The 20,975-nt window shown below is 40.5% G+C and overlaps 1 protein-coding gene across 1 annotated transcript; it reads left to right on the top strand.

The window, feature by feature from the left end:
• Positions 1 to 4,103: 4,103 nt before the first annotated feature.
• LOC127640636 (D(4) dopamine receptor-like) lies at positions 4,104 to 20,354 on the top strand. Its single transcript, XM_052123317.1, has 4 exons — positions 4,104 to 4,653; positions 9,224 to 9,351; positions 14,005 to 14,606; positions 18,695 to 20,354. The coding sequence occupies exons 1-4, from the start codon at positions 4,426 to 4,428 to the stop codon at positions 18,904 to 18,906; spliced, it is 1,170 nt and encodes a 389-aa protein (XP_051979277.1). The 5' UTR covers positions 4,104 to 4,425; the 3' UTR covers positions 18,907 to 20,354.
• Positions 20,355 to 20,975: the final 621 nt, after the last annotated feature.

Raw genomic sequence — 20,975 nt, 5'->3', positions numbered from 1 at the left:
GGACCTTAAAGAGGTAATGTGACCGTTTAAATGAGACAAATGCACATGAGATAAAAAATGGTTTCGTAGGTCAAGCAATAACAGCATTATGATTTATGACGCAACAACATCCAGTTTCTAATACAGAAAGCACAAATGAAAATGAAAATACTCTGATTACAACTGAAGTGTTTGCATGATGTTCTTTTCAAAACCTTTCTCGTATTCTCGCTCTAGTTAAAGAAATTGCTCTGAAAATATATTAAGGGTTTTGCGCATCTGTAATTGTTATGCACATACTGTAAATAATAATACATACATATGCATGGAATTATCCTGGCTGTCTGAATTTGTAGTAAGTAAAATCATCAAAGCAAAATTAGAACAATAAGATAAGAAAAGGAAAATAGACTTCCTCTTTTCCTCAAAAATAGTGTGCAGAAATATGATCTCCGGGAATTTCCTTGAAGTGATATTGTTATGAAGGAATAGTTATTATATCATTATTATACAGTATATCATTATTTACCCACTCTATGTTGTTCCAGAACTGTTTGCTTTTTTTTTTTTTACTTGGAGAATCTTTGAAGAATCTTCACACAGCTCTTTTCCATAAAAAAATAAATAAAAAGTTAATTTGGTTTTCAGGCACTTTACTGGAGACAAATAAACATGTTTATCTGCATTTTCTAAGGCAATAGTTGTATTTTTTGGCTCATCCAAAGGTTGCATCCTAGTACTGGCCCTGCACTGTAACAGAGCATCACATGTGAGATCCTGCTTAATTAAAATACAATTATTATTGAATTATCAGTAGCAGTAGTAGTAGTACAGTGACTATTACATAACTATACAGTAGTGATTGGTTAACATTTGAATTGAACTTTTATTTTGCCGTGTGCTTTTATTCTGGAGTGAAGCCCTTTCCGTTTCTCACTTCCAGATAGACAGGTCACTACGTGAGCCAATGTTATTAATAAACTGCAAATGGCTGCTATACAATTATATAAATATATAGTCTGTATGTGCTACGTGCTACAAAGTGAATGAGCGCTTTGCTCGCTATCATCTGCAACAAACAGAGCGAGTGATGCTCATGATGGTGTTTACCCGTGCATGAGCCAAGGAGCTCTAAAAGCAGCCAGTGTTGGCACTGGCTCAACACATTTCAACGCACTCACATTTGAAGCATGCAGCACATGCAAACTATATTAATCATTAAATTGCAGCCTTTGCAGTTTAATAATCAAACTAGGACATAATGTGATTTTAATTACATGTGGCATGTAGTGGCGTAGTGGGCTAAAGCACATAACTAGTAATCAGAAGTAATCAGAAGGTCGCTGGTTCGATCCCCACTGCCACCACCATTGTGTCCTTGAGCAAGGCACTTAACTCCAGGTTGCTCCGGGGGATTGTCCCTGTAATAAGTGCACTGTAAGTCACTTTGGATAAAAGCGTCTGCCAAATGCATAAATGTAAATGCATATATGTAATTTGTGCACTGAATGTTTACGGAATGACATTCGTTCAACAAATGTATCGGTTTTTGGTGTCTGAGCATTATTTACGAGTACATGAGTGCATACATAGCGGACCCGATTCCGATAATGGTATCAGGACATCCCTAATTAAAAATTTGAAGAAACATAACTATTCCCATAAGATATAATTATATCTGATGGGTCATGCAGGGACATCTGGGAACACCCGATAATTGTTTTCACCATAGTTTTAACAATAGTTTACCATAATAAGTACATGTATTCTCCTGTTAAACATAATATACATTTTTACCATTAATTATTTGATTAGATACTTTTAACATCAAAAAAATGAAATTACATGTATTTAGATTTAAAGGTGCACTCAGTAATTTTTCCCTCTTCATTTAGGACTTCAGTCATTTCCGTAACCTTATAAAATCTGTTTTATTCTACATGTAGAGGGTCCCCGTATGGGGGCTGACATGTTAAGATCACATGACCAGTCAAATACTACTCGCTTAATCTAGCAACCGCCCTGTTTTTGGACACATTAACTAATAACTTACATTATTCATGGCTGAATGTGAATAGTGACATTTTACAATGGCATTGGTAACTGAAAACAATTACGTTTGAGTGATGCTGCATCCAGGCCCCTAGGACAAAAACATTACTGAGTGCACCTTTAAATATATGATCATTTTTACTGTATATGCAAGGGTAACTACCCATTAATCAGTTTAATTTTGGTTTACTATAGCATTTGTACATTCTTTTACCATTAAAATGAAGGACATTTTCAACAGGGCAAAGTAGGAAACTCTGATTATGATGGAAATATTGATGATGATGATTATGATGATGATGTCATTATTGACCCTACTAAGCCAAAGACATTTTAGCAAGTCAGTCCACTGTCGGCCATCTTTCGAACACTCTTGGGAGGTTATTTCCAGTCATGCCAGTGCAGCTCCTATATATCTGAATGGAGAAAGGCCAAAATCTCAAAAACAGTTGGTCAAGATTACGATCAAAGGGCGCATTTCTTAAGACATATGACAATTTTAATGGCTTGTATTGCTAATGCGCATGCACATGCACATTCTAGAGTTGATTGACAGGTGATGTCTGTTTTTAAAAAGTGATTGGCTCTTTTAAATATAAGGCGGGGCTTCCTTTCTACATCCGTTGATCGTTGGGTGCTCAGAGCTCCTTGGTTGAGCGTTACAATTTCTCCCATTCATTTAAATAGAAGTGGCCCGTCTCTGCTCAATAATTTGTGACTAAGCTACAAGTAATGACTACAAATTAGGGGTGTAAATCGGATGTTTCATCACGATACGATCTTATATCGATTCTCTCGGCCTGTGGTCTGATATATTCAGATACTTCAAAGTCTGCCGCGATACGATTTCGATTCGATTCGAGGTCCTGTGATCGATATTCCGATAGTATGTGCCTTTTTCACACAATCAATTAAAATATTTTTGCCCTCAAATGCAATCAAAATATAATTTTTATATTTCATTCAGCTCTCTGAATAGTGCAAATTTAGACCGTCAATCCATGCATCTTATCACGTGGCTTGTTGAGCGCATTACCGCAGAGACCTAGCGGATGTGGAGGCTTCGTGCTATTCTCTGCAGCATCCACACACAACTCACCACGTGTCCCACTGAAAGAGAGAACCACATTATAGCAACCAGGAAGAGGTTACCCCATGTGACTCTACCCTCCCTAGCAACCAGGCCAATTGGTTGCTTAGGAAGCCTGACTGGAGTCACTCAGCATGCCCTGGAATCGAACTTGTGACTCCAGGTGTGGTAGTCATTGTCTTTACTCGCTGAGCTACCCAGGCCCCCTGACATGAGAGTATTCATCTATGATGAATACTCGATATTCGATATTTATGATATCGATATTTACGCATTGTATCGATAACACTGGATCCTTGGTTATTTGATCGATGGATCGTTACACCCTTACTACAAATGTTATTCTTTTTTGCTCTTTTAATTATTAAAATGGAGGTTAAAATAGTTTGTCCTGTCTCTAAGGCTTATTCTATTATGCATATACATTTACACTGAAATTTGATGTTGACAACAAGAAAAGTTGATAAAAAGGGGCATAGATTTGGCTTGAACATTGGGGGGTTACAGTGTGAAGAATTAACATGTTTCCATTGATCATTGTATAAAGATTGGGGTGATTGTACTTGCTTGTTTTGATTATTAGGTGGGGTTCACTTTCCCCCATCCCAATGGAATATATGCCCCATGTGTTGCTATTTGCCAACACATTCACATCTGCTCAGTATGGAAACGAGTCAAAAAATTACTTGTCCATTTTAAAGTTATTTTACTCAAGTTTTTAAAAGAAATAGACGGGAAAACAGTGCTGAGATCGTCAAGATCTGCATCCTTCATCCACTCGTGTGAAATGTCACCCCACCGTCACGCGCCAGACGAATTTACCTCTCCCGTGAAATCTAACAGTTAAACTAAAGAGATGCCGGCTAAAGAAATCATACACACAATTGGCTCTATTGATAGCCAAATTCACCCACTTTAACAAGTGATGTTGTTATGATGATACGCGTTTTCAATAACTTGGCGGTAATATAATGAATTGCCGCGGATAAAAATAGCGCGCGCAGTTTTAAGCCGCTTTAAGACGGCTCGCGCAGGTGGATGGAAACAGAAGCGCTCGAGCTCTTAAGATGAAGATATCCTGACTGAAAACTTTAGTGTAAATGGAAATAACGTGCGAAAAGCGATGATTGCAGTTGCCCGTGTGTTTTTACCTAAAGAACTTCAAATAAAGGGACGCAAACTGTCGAAGGCGCGAAAGAGTTCCTATTCCGCGCGAAGACGAGAAATCGTGTCAGGAAGAAACGTGTTTTATCGGTGTGTTTTATCAAATGATTCCCAGATGACAGGTTATTATAGTGGCAGACATGCCAGCCAACCTCACCGTCTCCAACCACACCACGAACTACAACTTCCCAGCGCTCATATTCGGGATTTTATTGATTATTTTCATCATATGTGGGAACGTGCTGGTGTGTATGAGCGTTTACACTGAGAAAGCGCTGAAAACTACAACCAACTACTTCATAGTCAGTTTGGCTGTTGCAGATTTGCTCTTGGCTGTTCTGGTCCTGCCACTGTTTGTGTACGCAGAGGTGAGTGAATGACATTAATATGAACACAATATTTTGTATGATAATAATAATGCATTGTGTTATAATAACGTGTGCCTAAACGTGTAGTTAAAATATTAAGTTCTGTTTGGGACACAAGGCACGTTGGTCTACCGGCGATATTAACCAGCTTAACCAGCTTGTACTAGTTCAGCAGATTTGCCCATCTTAAAGCAGTTAGGTCTCATCCTTGAAATTAAAGGAACATTTCGGGTTCAATGCAAGTTAAGCTCAATCGACAGTGTTTGTGGCATAATGTTGATTACCACAAATGTAATTTTCGACACGTTTTCTTAAAAAAAGGCAAAAGTGTGTGTTACAGTGAAGCACAGTAGAAGTCAACGGGGCCAGACATAAACAATATGTTAACATGACTTTAGTGTACTAAAATCACTTACTAACTGTGTGTGAGTTTGTTTGTGTGTTTGGTTGTGTGCTTGTGTGTGTGTTTGTGTATTTGGTTGTGTGCTTGTGTGTTTGTGTATTTGTGTGTGTGTGTGTGTTTGGTTGTGTATTTGTGTGTGTGTGTGTTTGGTTGTGTGTGTGTGTGTGTGTTTGGTTGTGTGCTTGTGTGTTTGTGTATTTGTGTGTGTGTGTGTGTTTGGTTGTGTATTTGTGTGCTCGTGTGTGTGTGTGTTTGGTTGTGTGTGTGTGTGTTTGGTTGTGTGCTTGTGTATTTGTGTTTGTGTGTGTGTTTGGTTGTGTGCTTGTGTGTGTGTTTGGTTGTGTGCTTGTGTGTGTTTGGTTGTGTGCTCGTGTGTGTGTGTGTTTGGGTGTGTGTGTGTGTATTTGGTTGTGTGCTTGTGTGTTTGTGTATTTGTGTGTGTGTGTGTTTGGTTGTGTATTTGTGTGTGTGTGTGTGTTTGGTTGTGTGTGTTTGGTTGTGTGCTTGTGTATTTGTGTTTGGTTGTGTGCTTGTGTGTGTGTGTTTGTGTTTGTGTATTTGTGTGTGTTTGGTTATGTGCTTGTGTTTGTGTGTGTTTGGTTGTGTATTTGTGTGTGTGTGTGTGTGTGTTTGGTTGTGTGCTTGTGTGTGTGTTTTTTTTTGTTTGTGTATTTGTTTGTGTTTGGTTGTGTGCTTGTGTGTTGTGTATTTGTTTGCGTTTGTGTGTGTGTGTGTTTTTGTGTGTAGATGTGCTTGTTTGTGTGTGTGTCTGCGTGTGTTTGTGCGTGTTTGTTTATGTGTGTGTGCATTTGAGTTTTTGCGTGTGATTGTATGTGTATTTGTGTGTGTGCATTTGCGTTTGTGCGTGTGTTTGTTTGAGTGTGTTTGTGTGCATGTGTGTTTGTGTGCGTGTGTTTGTGTGCTTGTTTGTTGTTTGTGTGTGTGCGTTTGTGTATTTGTGTGTGTGTTTCCCCTTCTGTCACTCACTCTTCCCCACTAAAAGAGTTTATTTTCACTCGCAAAAGAGCAATACACATCAGGTGTTGAACGACTTTTTCTGGACGCGTCTTTTTAAAGATGCCCTTCCACCCCTGTGTAGTTCCTGGATGCGGTCGATTTCTCTCCAAAACTGACGGTCATAGAAGCTGCCTCGTGTGCCTGGGCAGCAATCACATTGAGGCAGCATTTGTGAATGGGTCATGTACTCAATGCGAGAATATGACCATGGCTACGTTGAGGTCGCAGCTTTCATTTCTTAAATTGAACGCCACTTCAGGAGCCCCCGTGCTGGCCTTCTTCCCACGGCGATTGGAGATGGCGACCCGGCTCGGCTGATGGAGGCGCATCTGCGGATGGCAGCGGCTCGACGCGTTCACTTGCTTCCATCTGGGCTCGAGGTTAGTGCGGCTCGCCTCACGGCCAGCCCGCATTCTCCCTTGAGCCCCCTGAGTTGGATGATGATGTCGCCGCTGCATCGGAGAGCGTTCAGACGTCTGATGCAGAAGTCTCGACTGGGCTGCCACCTTCAGGTCAGCCCGCCCAGTCTGAGGTGCAGATGGCCGACACGCAGATGGCCAACATAATTTCCCGGGCCGCCGTGAGCATGGGCTTGGACTGGAACCCTCCGTCCTCCCCACAGCCTTCACGACTTGACGATTGATACCTCGGGTCAGGGCACCACTCCCGCCCCCCCGGTACCTTTCTTCCCGGAAGTGCACGACGAGCTGATTAGGTCGTGGAGGGCACCTTTCACTGCCCGGAACCAACCTCCTCACCCGTCTGCTCTCACTACCCTTGACGGTGGGGTGGCCCACGGGTACACAGTGGTCCCCCAGGTGGACAGAGCAGTTGCGATCCACCTGTGCTCTGAGAACGCCTGGTGGGATCGCCCGGTACTCCCCTCCAAGGCCTGTAGGAGGAAGTCGTCACTGACCTCGAAAGCCTACAGCGCCACTGGTCAGTCCGCCTCCACCCTGCATGCCATGGCTCTCCTGCAGGTCCTCCAAGCCAAGGCACTCAAAGAACTGCACCTGGGTAGTCCCGACCCCGACGTGCTGCAGGAACTGTGGTCTGCCACCGACCTCGATCTCAGAGCCACGAAGGTCACAGCGCAAAAATAAATTGTGCATTACTAATGGTGTATTTTCACAAACAATGGTTGCCGTTGTAATTTTATCATTTGCTTGATTGTAATTAAGCACTTAATCCATCTGTTCACCTTTGACAATGCTTCCCCAATGTCCATAATATTACAAAACCAATTTAGCATCAATGGTCAATTGTTACTCTTGTGTGAAACACTCTGCAGACATGAATTCAAATCTGGTATGTGCAATGGCCTCAACTCCGTCCTGCTGAGATGGTCTGTCTGTGCCAGAACCGGACATCATAAACACATACCACACAATACACATTGTTTATATCACCCCGGGACATGGGCACCAGGTCCGAGCGGCTTCCACTAGAGAGGGCAAAAGGGCCTCCAAAATAACTACTGATTGAACATTCTGTACCAGCATGGAGGCTACAGTGTCCCTCAGACTGTTTTCTTAGGGCCCTGACAGCTGGGACGAGGTCACCGGCTGTCACTTCAGATGAAGACATGGAGGAAATAACCTCCTGTGAGTCAGCCATGACTTAATTACATTTTTACATGAGCCCCCTTTACCATAGTCTCATGGTTTGCACTTGTTTGGCGAATGTGGGTCATTGGCACGGAGGAGAAGCTATTACCAAAAAGCAATTAAGTATCTGCCCTCTTCTCCAGGCCAGTAATTAAAATGCCATTAAATCCTCCTCTCAGCTATTTTTTTAGAGTGCGATATGTGTATCAGCTAGTAAATAACCTATCAGGTTGAGAGCACATGTGGTGTGGTGTGTGTGTGTGTGTGTGTGTGTGTGTGTGTGTGCGTGTGTGTGTGTTGGTTGTTTTGACAACGACATGGCAAACTAATGGGGAAATGAAGGTTTCATACCCAGTAGGACTGTGGTGCCACTGAAAACAGGCAGTTCAAGGGTGGTTAAAGATGACAGAGAGGGATGGGAATTGAGCGCTATAGTGACCACACAGCTTTGATTTCAGAAGTATTTTTCCATTCATTTTCTCCATAGGGATTTCAGAGAAATCTTTATCAAAGAGTAACAAGGCATGAGCCAAATCAGCCACCCCCCAAGATAATCTCAACATTACAAATTTTAAATGAAAGCAAAACGTATTTGAAAAATCAGACAAAAGACAAAGGTACAAGACTGTGTACGTAAAGGAATAGTTCACGCTCAATGCAAGTTTAGCTCAATCGACAGCATTTGTGGCATAATGTTGATTTCCACAAAAATGTATTTCGACTCGTCCCTCCTTTTCATTAAAAAAAGCAAATAACTGGGTTGCAGTGAGGCACTTACAATGGAGGTGAATGGAGCCAATAAATGTACATTTACATTTATGCATTTGGCAGCACTCTTTTATCCAAAGTGACTTACAGTGCACTTATTACAGGGACAATCCCCCCGGAGCAACCTGGAGTTAAGTGCCTTGCTCAAGGACACAATGGTGGTGGCTGTGGGGATCGAACCAGCAACCTTCTGATTAACAGATATGTGCTTTAGCCCACTACGTCACCATCACTCCCAATAAATACACGATAAAAGACTCATTGCTTCAAAAGTATAGCCACAGTTTTATAACTTTGCTGCCATGATGATGTAACGCTGTAGCCTTAATCTTAAAACCTAAAAACGATGATTTAACAACTTTAAATAGTTGAAATAATACGTGAGTATAACAGATGAATTAATGTAAGTGTTTTTATGGAAATTATAAGCTTGAGATTTCTGCCTTTAAACCCTCAAAAAATTGGCCCCATTCACTTCCATTGTAAGGGGACACACTGTTACCTTGATTTATTATATTTTTAAGAAAATTAGGGATGTTTCAAAATCATTTTATGAGGTAATCAACATTGTCACAAATGTTATCGATTGATCTTAACTTGTATTAAACCTAATATATTCCTTTTAATATTCTAATAACAATGAGCTACAATCCCATGATGCATTATGAATCTTATAATAAAATATAAAACTATTGACTTAATAGTCATTTATTATAAAACAATACATTTGATATATTAGCTAATTATATAACAAAAGTGATATTCGCTGTGATAGTTCTCTCTGTTTCAGTTCCAGGATGGGGTTTGGTCCTTGAATATGACCGTATGTGATGGACTGATGACCATGGATGTGATGCTTTGCACTGCCTCGATATTTAACCTCTGTGCTATCAGCATCGACAGGTGGGTCTGACCAGATGCTTGCTGACTGAGACTTGTTTCATTCAGTTCCCATGTGTTTTGTTTTTATATTAAAAAAAAACATTTTTGTGAAGAATGTATATTTGTCTACAAAACTACAGTACTGTGCAAAGGTCTTGGGCACTTTTGGGAAAAATGTTGCATAGTGACAGGACTGGACTGGGAAGAGAAATTGGCCTGGGATTTTACATGGCAACTGGCACAAAAGTGCATATCGCAACGCTGTTTTGTGGTCCGTTCTGCATAACGCGGCAGCTCATTTTACCTTATCGTGGCCCATTCTGCACTTTCATGGATGACCCACCGGCCCACACGATTCTCCCGATGGCCAGTCTGCCCCTGATAGTGCGTCGGCCCACCAGAAAAATGCCCGGTATGCCAGATTACCAGTCCAGCCCTGCATAGTGAGGATGTCTTCAAAAAATAATGACATAAATTAGAGGTGTGAATCTTCACTGGCCTCTTGATTTTATTCGATTATGATTCAAAGCGTAACGGTTCAGTTATATCACGATGCATCTTGTCTTTCAAAAGAAGCTTTTTCAGTTTCTTCAAAATGTATTTTTTACTCAAAATTTTTTCCCTTTCAGCTTTTTATTTAACAGCTGTTTTAAAAATCAGAACGAGTCACATTACATATACTGGCCTTTTACAATCAGTATGAGCTGTGAACAAAACATGGAACATCCACAAGATGCACAAATGGAAGTTGCTGGTCCAGGATGAGAGGTATATCTGCTTCTATGAGAGTGCAGCCGTCAGCTTCTCCTCTCCTCACCTGCACAGGTGATAGTAAAGCTCTTTAAATAGCACAGTTGTTGCTTCAGAAATGTATCAAGCGTCCCGTATGCAATGTTCTATCTGTTTGCTCTGCGAGTAGAAGATAAAACCTTTATCATCAGGTGTGTGCTCCGTCCTGACAAGCGAGTGACCGGCAATAAAGCAAAGGCCAATGAAATGTAGATCGCACAAGAGTAGAGAAAGGCATTGGATAAAACAAAAATAATTAAATGAAAACATCACCAACATCTCAAGAACCGCTGCCTCGTCATTACTTTCTTCTGTGTTTTCCCCCGTTGTGTGCAAATCAGTGTAATAATGGGTGCAAGCTCATCTTTCATGTTGTTTGTTGGCTTCTTATCACGAATAAACTCTACCGTTGCTATGTGCGTGGGTTTGTGAAAGAATTACGGGATCGTAGTTTCATTCGGGTGTTTGATTCAGCTGGTCTGCAAACAGTCGTGTTTGTGCACTTGACTTCAGTGTATGCACTTAACTCGCATCTTTGTTTCCACATCTGTCTTGGCACACGCCACTGCTCAGCCGTTAAACTGAACTCAGAATTGTTTGAGTATGAATCTGAAACTATTTTTTCCATTCAGCTCTACCATAAATAGTTTTAATTGATCAATTAACATCATACAAAGTTCAGTAAACATAAAAAAGCTAAATCTATATTTGGTGTGACCACCTTTGCCTTCAAAACGGCACCAATGGCAGATAGGATGTTCAAGCTTCTTGGAGAATTCTCCACAGTTCTTCTGTCTATTTCGGCTGTCTCAATTGCTTCTGTTTCTTTATGTAATCTCAGACTGACACGATGTTCAGTGGGGGGTTTTGTGGGGGTCATGACATCTGTTACAAAAATCCCGGTTCTTCGATTGTAATCTTTTCTATTTGCCAAATAAATGTTTGGGAGTCTAAAATGTATTTTTCCTATTGACACACTAAAGCTAAAGCTATAAATAACCATCTTAAGAAAAATGTTAAGTGCCTATAACTTTGCACAGTACTGTAATTAATTACTGTCAAGCAATTAAGTGTTAAGCTTTACATTAAGGTTTTAATATCATGAGATATTAATTCAGTCCAACATGTCTAAATATTGAATTGGTCGGTTATGCTGCATGCATGGCCTATTTTTGCTCTGTATGATGCCCTGTAAACCTATTTATCGACACAGTCTTGTGTAATATTTCAGTTGATATGACTGAATCCTGGCCATTTGAACGTAAATGCAGTCCTCATGTAAATTAGACTTTATGTTTGTAATAGTTCTCAAAGATCCACTTCCAATAACTATTTTATAATGGGTCTGATCTCAATGCCGCAACCGTGGGGCGTAACTGCTGTAACTGAAAGTACCGGCATTACTAAATTAACTACATTCTTCAGTAGCGTGATAGAAGTTCAGCTATTTTTACAGTACTCTAGCTTTTCCAGTAACAAGCTGTGTTTTCGTCACTTTTTTCACATTGTATTACACACACACAGATCTCTGGGAAATCCAATTAATTTAAGCGCAACGTAAATCAATGTAAATAAACCACTTAATTACTATTCACTTATATTCAATTTGTTTTAGTAAGTCAGTTCGTTCTGACGGTTCATGTATATGAACTAATTCACATAAATGATTCACTTGAAAGGGACTTTGCCATAAATCAATAAATAGGGTGTTTTCAACTTTAGTTTTATTAGTATATCTTTAGCATGCATTCATATGATTTAATGTTGTCACCTTCATTTTGTTCTGTAATGTCATGCAAACTAACTCGTCAGAAATTCTGATTATACTATAAAAAGCCTGAATATTATATATTTAAAAATTAAAAAATAGCTTTACTGTGGTTAGCTCTGTTTTTTAGTCGAAGTGGATCTTACTACTACTTTAAATGAGTACTGTGTCTTTACTGTAGGGTAACTACTTTTAGCTATGAGTAAGTTGTAACTTGGGAAGCTACAGTTTTAAAAGTAGCTTCCTCCACACTGGTAGCGACACAGAAATCACTTTATTTTCTCAATGGACTCTCCATCCAAAGCACACATGCTGCAGGTGCTAGAAGTATCAAATGGACCTTACATTTGATGCTTGAACTCACTTGGGACAGGGAAGAGAGTATCCAATTCACACGTGCACTTGATTTTACACTGATGTAACTGTTCACAGCAAGGGTTTTGTTTTTTACTGGCAAATGTGAGGGTTCACCACAGGTGGCATTTTTAATTGGTAAATGATAAAATAGCATGTATAATGAAGGGCCCTCCTGCTATGATTAAAAGAGAGTTAAGATAGATAGATAATATGATATATCCAACTGTATGTGTGCAGAATAATTAAATGCCATTATTAAGTTACCAACATTATCTCGGAATTACTCCCGATTCCTTATTTGGACACTCCTTCGCTGTTGCACCATCCTTGGCCTGATGATTTGAGTCAATGGCAGGGTCATTAACTCCCCACCCGCCATTCTGTGAGACTCAGCTGAAAGTGTTTTGAGAGCTTAATGAGATATATGCTCAGGATGGCACTCTCTGGAGGTACAGCAGCATGAAACTTATTATGCAAGGAACGGCTACACATGCACCACTTGGCAGGACTGTCCACACTATCAGCATGAAGAAGCAATGTGTGGAGTAGATACACACTGGAGGCTGTTTGATCTGTGTGCACAGATACATGCGGCCAGAGTTGATAGACACATGCATTGGTGTTGCCTCGGAGTAAAATGCTGAGCTTGGTCTTATTTACAATCTTAGTGACCGTTCAGACCGAATGTGTTGTTGCATCTCTGTGCTGTATCTTAATTGTGCTAGATGGACGTCTTTGACCATTGCACCACGTTTTGCTGTTTGTTCAGCATTTTAAAAGATGTGTCTCCAGACACCTGCGTTCTATTTCATTCTTTGCGCTGCGCAAGAACACGTTCGGTCTGAACGGCCCCCCACTTGGTCCAATCATAATAGTACATGGCTTATTGTGCCACTAATGTGTAAATTATACCCCGCGTTACCTGTCGTTCCAGTCTAGTGTAAATGTAAATAATGTTTATTTTCCATCAGCCTAATTGTGAAAAGTTCGAGTCAATACAATTATAAGGCTGAATCTCTCACACACCTTTCCAGGTCATGTTTACCCCCAAAATCAGAAGGGAAAAAAACAAAACTATTTTTTATTATTTTATTATTTTGCATTGAGTCATTTTCATGTCATTTAAGCAAAATTTCCCCAACAGTTCTTATTACTGTAATGCATTGTGATGTTTTGTCTGCAGTTTTTTGTAATTCCCATTATTTTTAATGGTGATTTTCAACACCGTAATACAGTACTTATTTGTTTTATTATTTAAATGAGTATAAACTACTGTTAGAACAACAAACACTTGCATTATGCTCAAATACTTTGTTGGGGGAAATTTGTCCAAAAACGTAAATTTTTGTCATAATTTACTCACCCATATGTCGATGGATGTCGATCCAAACCCATATGACTTTCACTCTTCCGAGGAACACAAAAGTAGATGAAAGGTGAACTCTAGCATGCAAATAATATGACAATGCAAAATGATCTGTTCATTTGATCCATATTATAAAAGACACAAGGGTTAGATATAAGGGAATATTATCTGATTAGCAGTTGAGAGTCCAGGGGAATATCAGGTCAACAGATAATTGGGTTAACTCAATTAGTGAATTAGAGATTCAACCAGTGGCTTAGCTAGCTTATATGGCCAATTAAATGCTAAAAAAGGAAGGTGAGCACCAGAGCAAGAGGGTTTTTAAATGGGAATTAAAACGTTTTTAGTAAGTGTTTCTGTTGCCTGAACTCTCTTGATGTCCCGTTCGCTGCAGGTTCATCGCGGTGTCTATCCCTCTTAATTACAACCGCAAACATGTGGACCAGCGACAGATTGTCCTGCTTTCTGCCACATGGATCCTGGCCTTAGCTGTAGCCTCCCCTGTGATATTCGGAATCAACAACATCCCTAACCGGGACCACAGCGAATGCAAATTGGAGGACAACAACTACGTGATCTACTCCTCCATCTGTTCATTTTTCGTGCCATGCCCCATCATGCTGTTGCTGTACTGTGGAATGTTCCGGGGACTGAGAAACTGGGAGAAGGCACGGAAAGCCAAGCTGAGGAGTAGCATGCAGGCCTGCATGAAGCTCCAGGAGGCTGCCGTATCGCTGCAACCTTTGGCTGGCTTGCCGCCACCTCTGCCCCCTGTAATCGTGAAAGACCTCGAGGACATTTCCCTGGAAGAACTGGATCAGGATCAGTATCCAGATGATGGCCCATATCAAGTGAACTGTAAGGATGGAGGAGTGTCCATGCTTGCCTACCCTGGTGGGAGCAACAATAAAGATCAGAACCAGAACCGGCACAGGAAGAGGGCAAAGATAAATGGAAGGGAGAGGAAAGCCATGAGGGTACTTCCTGTTGTAGTAGGTAAGTTAGTTGTAATTAGTGGTGCTTGCTTTTACTTGGCGCCACTATTACTATTACGCCAAAATTCCTAAACAGTTCTTTTCTTATGCCAAAATTTTGTCATGTAAATCATCCTGCACCTTTTGTTGGACACCCATGAATGAGGTGTCAAATCAACCAGCTTAAAAAGGAACGTTGGGCTAAGAGTGATCGGATGTACAATGTTCGCCCAGCAGCCTAAAAACAGGCCAACATATCCTGTAGCCTTAACGTTCAAAACTGAAAATAGTGATTATATTGCCGGATCTAAATGTTATACAGACATGGGGTGAGCTAATTTGACCTGGGCTAGCAAGCAGCCTTAAGGCATACCCCTGAAATCTACCTAGCCATGTCATATCTACCATCCAAAGCACCCTAGCAACCGCATAGAAACATCATTGTAGAGACATGGAGGTGGGCTTGTCCAGAAACCATGTAGCAGTGACGGGCCACTTCTATTAAATTTAATGGGATAAATTGTAGCCCAATGGTCAACGGATGTAGAAAGCAAGTTCAGCCTTACAGGTGTTGCATTGTGAGTTAAAAGTAAAGAGCTAAATTGAGCTTCACAGACAGAGTCAACGCAAAAGTGGAGAGAAAGAGATTGAGACTCAAGCTTTTCTATGACTATGTGTGGTGTGTGTGTGTGTGTGTGTGTGTGTGTGTCTTCAGCCAAGAGCCTTGAGGCCTTGGCGGTTTGCTTCTGGTTATCTAGTGTCTGCTAGTGAATCCCACACATACCATGTGTACCCCTCCTTCGCTATGACACTGGTGGAGAAGTACAGCAGTGAAAAAAGATACAGGAAAAATAGCATATAACCACATTTTCCCCCCTCTTGATAATTAATATTATCATCAATATCTCTTCATATTCGAGGGAATCAAAGGTGTAGAACTGCCATAAGTAGAGAGAACCTTTGATATGGCACAGCATGTCAATTTATGGGCGATCAAGGTGGCAATGCATACACTTAAAGTCACAAGTTTACATACACTTAAGTTGAAGTAATTAAAAAAAATGTTTAACCACTCCACAGATTTCATATTAGCAAACTATAGATTTGGCAAGTCGTCTTTAAAACTCAAATCTACTTTGTGCATGACACGAGTAATTGTTCCAACAATTGTTTACAGACCGATTGTTTCACTTTTAATTGACTATATCACATTTCCATTGGGTCAGAAGTTTACGTACACTAAGTTAACTGTGACTTTAAGCAGCTTGGAAAATTCCAGAAAATGATGCCAAGCCTTTAGGCAATTAGCTTCTGTTAGGCTAATTGAAGTCAATTGGAGGTGCACTTGTGGATGTATTTTAAGGCCTATCTTCAATCCTTGGGAGCAATTTCCAAACGCCTGAAGGTTTCACATTCATCTGCACACACAATAGTATGCAAGTATAAACACCATGAGACCACGCAGACATCATACAGCTCAGGAAGTAGACACATTCTGTCTCCTAGAGATGAATGTAGTTTGATGCAAAATGTGCAAATGAATCCCAGAACAACAGCAAAGGACCTTGTGAAGATGCTGGTGGAAACAGGTAGACAAGTATCTATATCCACAGTAAAGCGAGCCCTATGTTGACATAACCTGAAAGGCTGCTCAGCAAGGAAGAAGCCACTGCTCCAAAACCACCATAGAAAAGCCAGACTACAGTTTACAAGTGCATATGGGGGACAAAGATCTTACTTTTTGGAGAAATGTCCTCTAGTCTGATGAAACCAAAATTGAACCGTTTGGCCATAATGACCATCATTATGTTTGGAGGAAAAAGGGTGAGGCTTGCAAGCTGAAGAACACCATCCCATGCGTGAAGCATGCGTGTGGCAGCATCTTGTTGTGGGGGTGCTTTGCTGCAGAAGGGACTGGTGCACTTCACAAAATAGATGGCATCATGAGAAAGGACAATTAAGTGGATATATTGAAGCAACATCTCAAGACATCCACCAGGAATGTCAGGAGTAGTGAATACAAATACAAATAATGTATTTGGCTAAGGTGTATGTAAGCTTTTATGGTCTGCCTTAATCCCTCTCAGAGGCTTGATTAGCCTGATAAGGGACTGGGTGTGTAGAATCACGACCCGGCAACGCCCTCCGACCCAATCACATTGATATTGTCATTCAGCCACTGTATTTAATTAATCAGATACTTAAAACACAGCAGACATATCAAAGATATGTAGTAACTGTATCTTATCAACGCTATCGTTCCGCAGCATTGGATAGGTACTAAATACTAAATTGTGTGATGGTCTTCACCCTTGGGAGGCCCCTCCCCATCTAAAAGGAGGAGTTCTTTCCTCAGGCTCCCTCACTCTTGGCCTGTAATGCTTCAGGCAAAATGTGAATAACATTCTATTAATAGAATGGTATATGGTCCCTCCCATCGGTTGCTTTTCACTTTTAACGATTTTATGTAGACCTGCTGTCCTGGTACGTAATTATGAGCCATTGTGTTCGTTTTGACCGGCTCTACTGATTTAGACCCCCACCCCCCTCCGGTCCCTGTCCCCCAAATCAAAGCAGAAGTCAATCAAAGCACTTCACATCATCTGCAATGGTTCTCCGATCTGAGAATTGCTCAGAAATCATGCTTGCCGAGCTGTGAAATGTATTTTAATGAAACTCTGAAGTGATTCACTGACTCCAACAAAGCCATTAAAAGAAAGATTTGATCCAACCTTGAATTTTAACATATATTGTGGCCTCAAAAATATTTGGACACGTTTTATCACATTTAAAAATGTCTGAATGTCTTTGCATTATATGACAAAATATCAAACCAGGTGGCATTTATTTAGAAGCAAAACATTTGAGAAAAGAACATTTGTTATATAATATAGCAGTAGATAAACTGTTCAAAATAAAGACAAAATATGAATAAGATCACCCCCAAGTCTCTATGATAGTTTGGTCTCTAGATATCACTCGTCCCAAAAATCTGGGTTAGAGTAAGACTTACAATGGAAGTGATAGGGGTAAATTTTTGGGGGGGTTTAAAGGCAGAAATGTGAAGGTTATAATTGTATAAAAGCACTTACATTAATTCTACTGTTAAAACTTGTGGATTGTTTTTATCGTTGTTTGTCAATTTTATCAGGGTTTACAGCGTTACATCGTCATGGCAATGAAGTTGTAAAATTGGTTATAACTTTCAACATAAAGGGTTAATGAGTGATTTTATCACACTAAAATCCTGTTAACACACATATTGTTTATGTCTTGTGGCTATACTTTTGAAACAGTGAGTATTTTAAAGTTTCCGGATTTGTCCCATTCACTTCCATTGTGAGTGCCTCACTTGAACCCAGATTTTTGTGTTTTTTTAAAGAAAAGTCTAAATAAATTTTAGTGGTAAACAACATTTAGCCACAAATGCTGTTGATTGACTTGTATTGAACCCAGAATATTCCTTTAAGTTTTCACCCAATTATTAGTGTTATGTATTACCTTGTCTTGTTTCACTGTTGCCCTTTTGTTTGCCATTTTTGTCACTTTTGCATTCCTTAGTTTTCACTTTTGTCCCTTGTGTAACTCCATAGTCTCTTTGTTAGCTTTCGTGTTCACCGTTCATTGTTTGCACCTGCCCTCGTTAATTTGCCATTTTGCTTCTGTTAATCACCTTGTTATCTTGTTTGAGTTCTGTTTGTTCATTGGCCCCTTTGTCCTATGTTTATGTATTTATACCCTGGTTCTTTGTCCAGTTCTTGTCTATCGTTGTATGTTGTCAAGCCTGGAATGTTTCCTCTGCCCGAGTCTTCTAGTTTATGTTTGTTTCCCCATCGAGGGTTTTTCCTTTGTGTTTGTTTACCTAATAAAGAAGCCTGCATTTAGATCCTCTCTCCTTGCCTGCCTCGCTGCTTCATCGTAACAATTAGAGACAGTATAGAGAGGAAAGGAAATTTGAGAACTGCATTTGACTCGAATCGCTTGGATGAGCATCACAGCTCAGGGTGTCGAAGCACGTGTTAACTGCTAGACTATGACTTAAAAAATTTGTTTAAAAAATGTGCTTTTCATTTTGTCTCACCTTTCACATTCTCATTTGTATGTCTCCAGGTGCCTTCCTGTTCTGCTGGACGCCATTCTTCGTTGTACACACAATGAGGGCGCTCTGCGAGGAGTGTGAGATCCCCAGCTACGTCATCAGCATAGTGACCTGGTTGGGCTATGTCAACAGCGCTCTCAACCCTATTATCTACACTGTCTTCAACACAGAGTTCAGAAAGTTCTTTCGGAAGTTCCTGCCGAGTCTGCCCAATTGCTGCTAGCCTGAACTTGTTCTTCGCTAACGGTTTGCGAACAAATGAACAAAACAAAAGTGTAAATAAACCAGATAAAATACAGCATGTTTTATGACACAAATATGAAAGGCTATAATGCACTAAGATGCTTCCTGCCATTATGCTTTACTTTTAACTTTGTATGTTTACGTTTTGCGAGCTGACATCAAAGGGCCTCATTCATGAAACACAAGCAGAAAGAACTTTTATAAATCGATCCTAAAATCATCCTCATGTAAATTGCCATGTTCATGAAAAATGAGCTGAACAAATTTCGGAGTAAATGTGTTCTTGTTTAAATAATTCTTGCATAAATCTTTGCATTCTTGAAACATAAGATAAACTAATTTCAGTGTAAATTGTTCATTATATCATTCTTTTTTTTTCTCCCCAATTTGCCATGCCCAATTCCCAATGCACTCTAAGTCCTCGTGGTGGCGTAGTGACTCACCTCAATCTAGGTGGCAGTTGCCTCAATCACCTCAATCTGAGACATCAGTCTGCATATCTCATCATGTGACTTGTTGAGGGCGTTACCGCGGAGACGTATCGAGTTTGGAGGCTTCAAGCTATTCTCCGCGGCATCCATGCACAACTCACCACGCAGTCCGCTGAGAACGAACCACATTATAGCGACCACGAGGAGGTTACCCCATGTAAGCCTCGCGGTGGCGCAGTTACTCACCTCAATCTGGGTGGCGGAGGACAAGTCTCAGTTGCCTCCGCTTCTGAGACCGTCAATCTGCACATCTTAGCATGTGGCTCGTTGTGCATGACACCGTTGAGACTCAAAGCATGTGGAGGCTCATGCTACTCTCCGCGATCCACGCACAACTCACCACACACCCCACCGAGGGGGAACCACATTATAGTGACCACTAGGAGGTAGGGCTGGGCAATAAAACAGTATTGATATATATCACGATAAAGAAAATCCACGATAAGCTTTTGAGGAATTTTCGATATTGAACGCGTGTCGCTAAAACACAAGCAGTTCGGCTTTCTCAGGCTGCGTTTCCACTGGGGCGGACGAAATCACAGCGCTAGGAGAGAGCTTGCTCCGCACCGCTGCCAATCCTACAATCCACCTTGCGAGCATGACGCTCGGCTTTCATAGGATGAAATTTTCTCTTGGGACACCCCTGAACCCACATTCAGCATCATTCCACAGTCACAAGGGCTTCTACGCCCCATACTTGAGTATCTGAACCTAAAGAAATATACAAAATATTTCATTTTAATGTAAAAATATTCCAACAAATACTGGACTGCTGTCACTATGAACAAACAGACGATCTTTTAACATTCATTTTCAATTGATAAACGTAAAAGACGATAAAATTGTTAAAAGATCCTGCAGACCAATTTTTACACAGAATTTCCTTTCCTCGTGTTTCATAAATGAGGTCCAATGTACGCTATGAAGCTTCTGTGACAGCAATGTCTGTGGAAATAATTTATGATGACTTCTCTTTGCCATTACTGCGTTCTCATGTGATACATGGAGTAGCATGCCCGCGGTTCATGAGCCTAGGTGTCAAATCCAGGGCGTTCATTTAGTAGTATCCGATTGCACTGACTGTCATCTGAGAAATAAAAGTTTTTCACAGGAACAATTTTGTGCTGATGTCTGAATAATAGAAGATAATAGGATACAATTACAAGCCTAATCTAAAAGAAGACATCAGGATGAGTGACAGCATGAATGCCAAGAACTAAGAAGATTACTACCAAGAGTTGAACTTAAGGTGACAGTGAGCACGACACTAATGTGGGGGATGCTGCTGGAAATGAAAAGGCGATTGCTAACTTTATTTAGACAATTGAAAGAATGACTTTTAGTGTTCCCAATGTTATTGATGCTAAGGATGACCGCTTTCGCAGCAATTAAATGTATAAATGATCCAATTTCAGGCATGGAGTGAACCAAGTCGAAGAAGAATCTCCAGTGTGGACACTAAACAATTGCTACGTTCATTTCTCCAACGATGCATCGTACCATAGTGGTAAAGCAGTGAGTACCGTCATTGTACGGGAAAAACAGAACAAATTCCTAT

The sequence above is a fragment of the Xyrauchen texanus genome, chromosome 49 (genome assembly GCF_025860055.1).
Source record: "Xyrauchen texanus isolate HMW12.3.18 chromosome 49, RBS_HiC_50CHRs, whole genome shotgun sequence".
Lineage (NCBI taxonomy): Eukaryota > Metazoa > Chordata > Actinopteri > Cypriniformes > Catostomidae > Xyrauchen > Xyrauchen texanus.
The sequence above is the reverse complement of the archived record's forward strand: the minus strand, read 5'-3'. Positions and strand labels throughout refer to the sequence as shown.

Excerpts from the sequence above, each read along its gene's own strand:
- LOC127640636 (XM_052123317.1), top strand. The coding sequence starts at position 4,426 with ATGCCAGCCAACCTCACCGTCTCCAACCACACCACGAACTACAACTTC. Across the intron at positions 4,654-9,223 it reads CACTGTTTGTGTACGCAGAG|TTCTCTCTGTTTCAGTTCCA; the intron begins GTGAGTGAATGA and ends TCGCTGTGATAG. Across the intron at positions 9,352-14,004 it reads TGTGCTATCAGCATCGACAG|GTTCATCGCGGTGTCTATCC; the intron begins GTGGGTCTGACC and ends CGTTCGCTGCAG.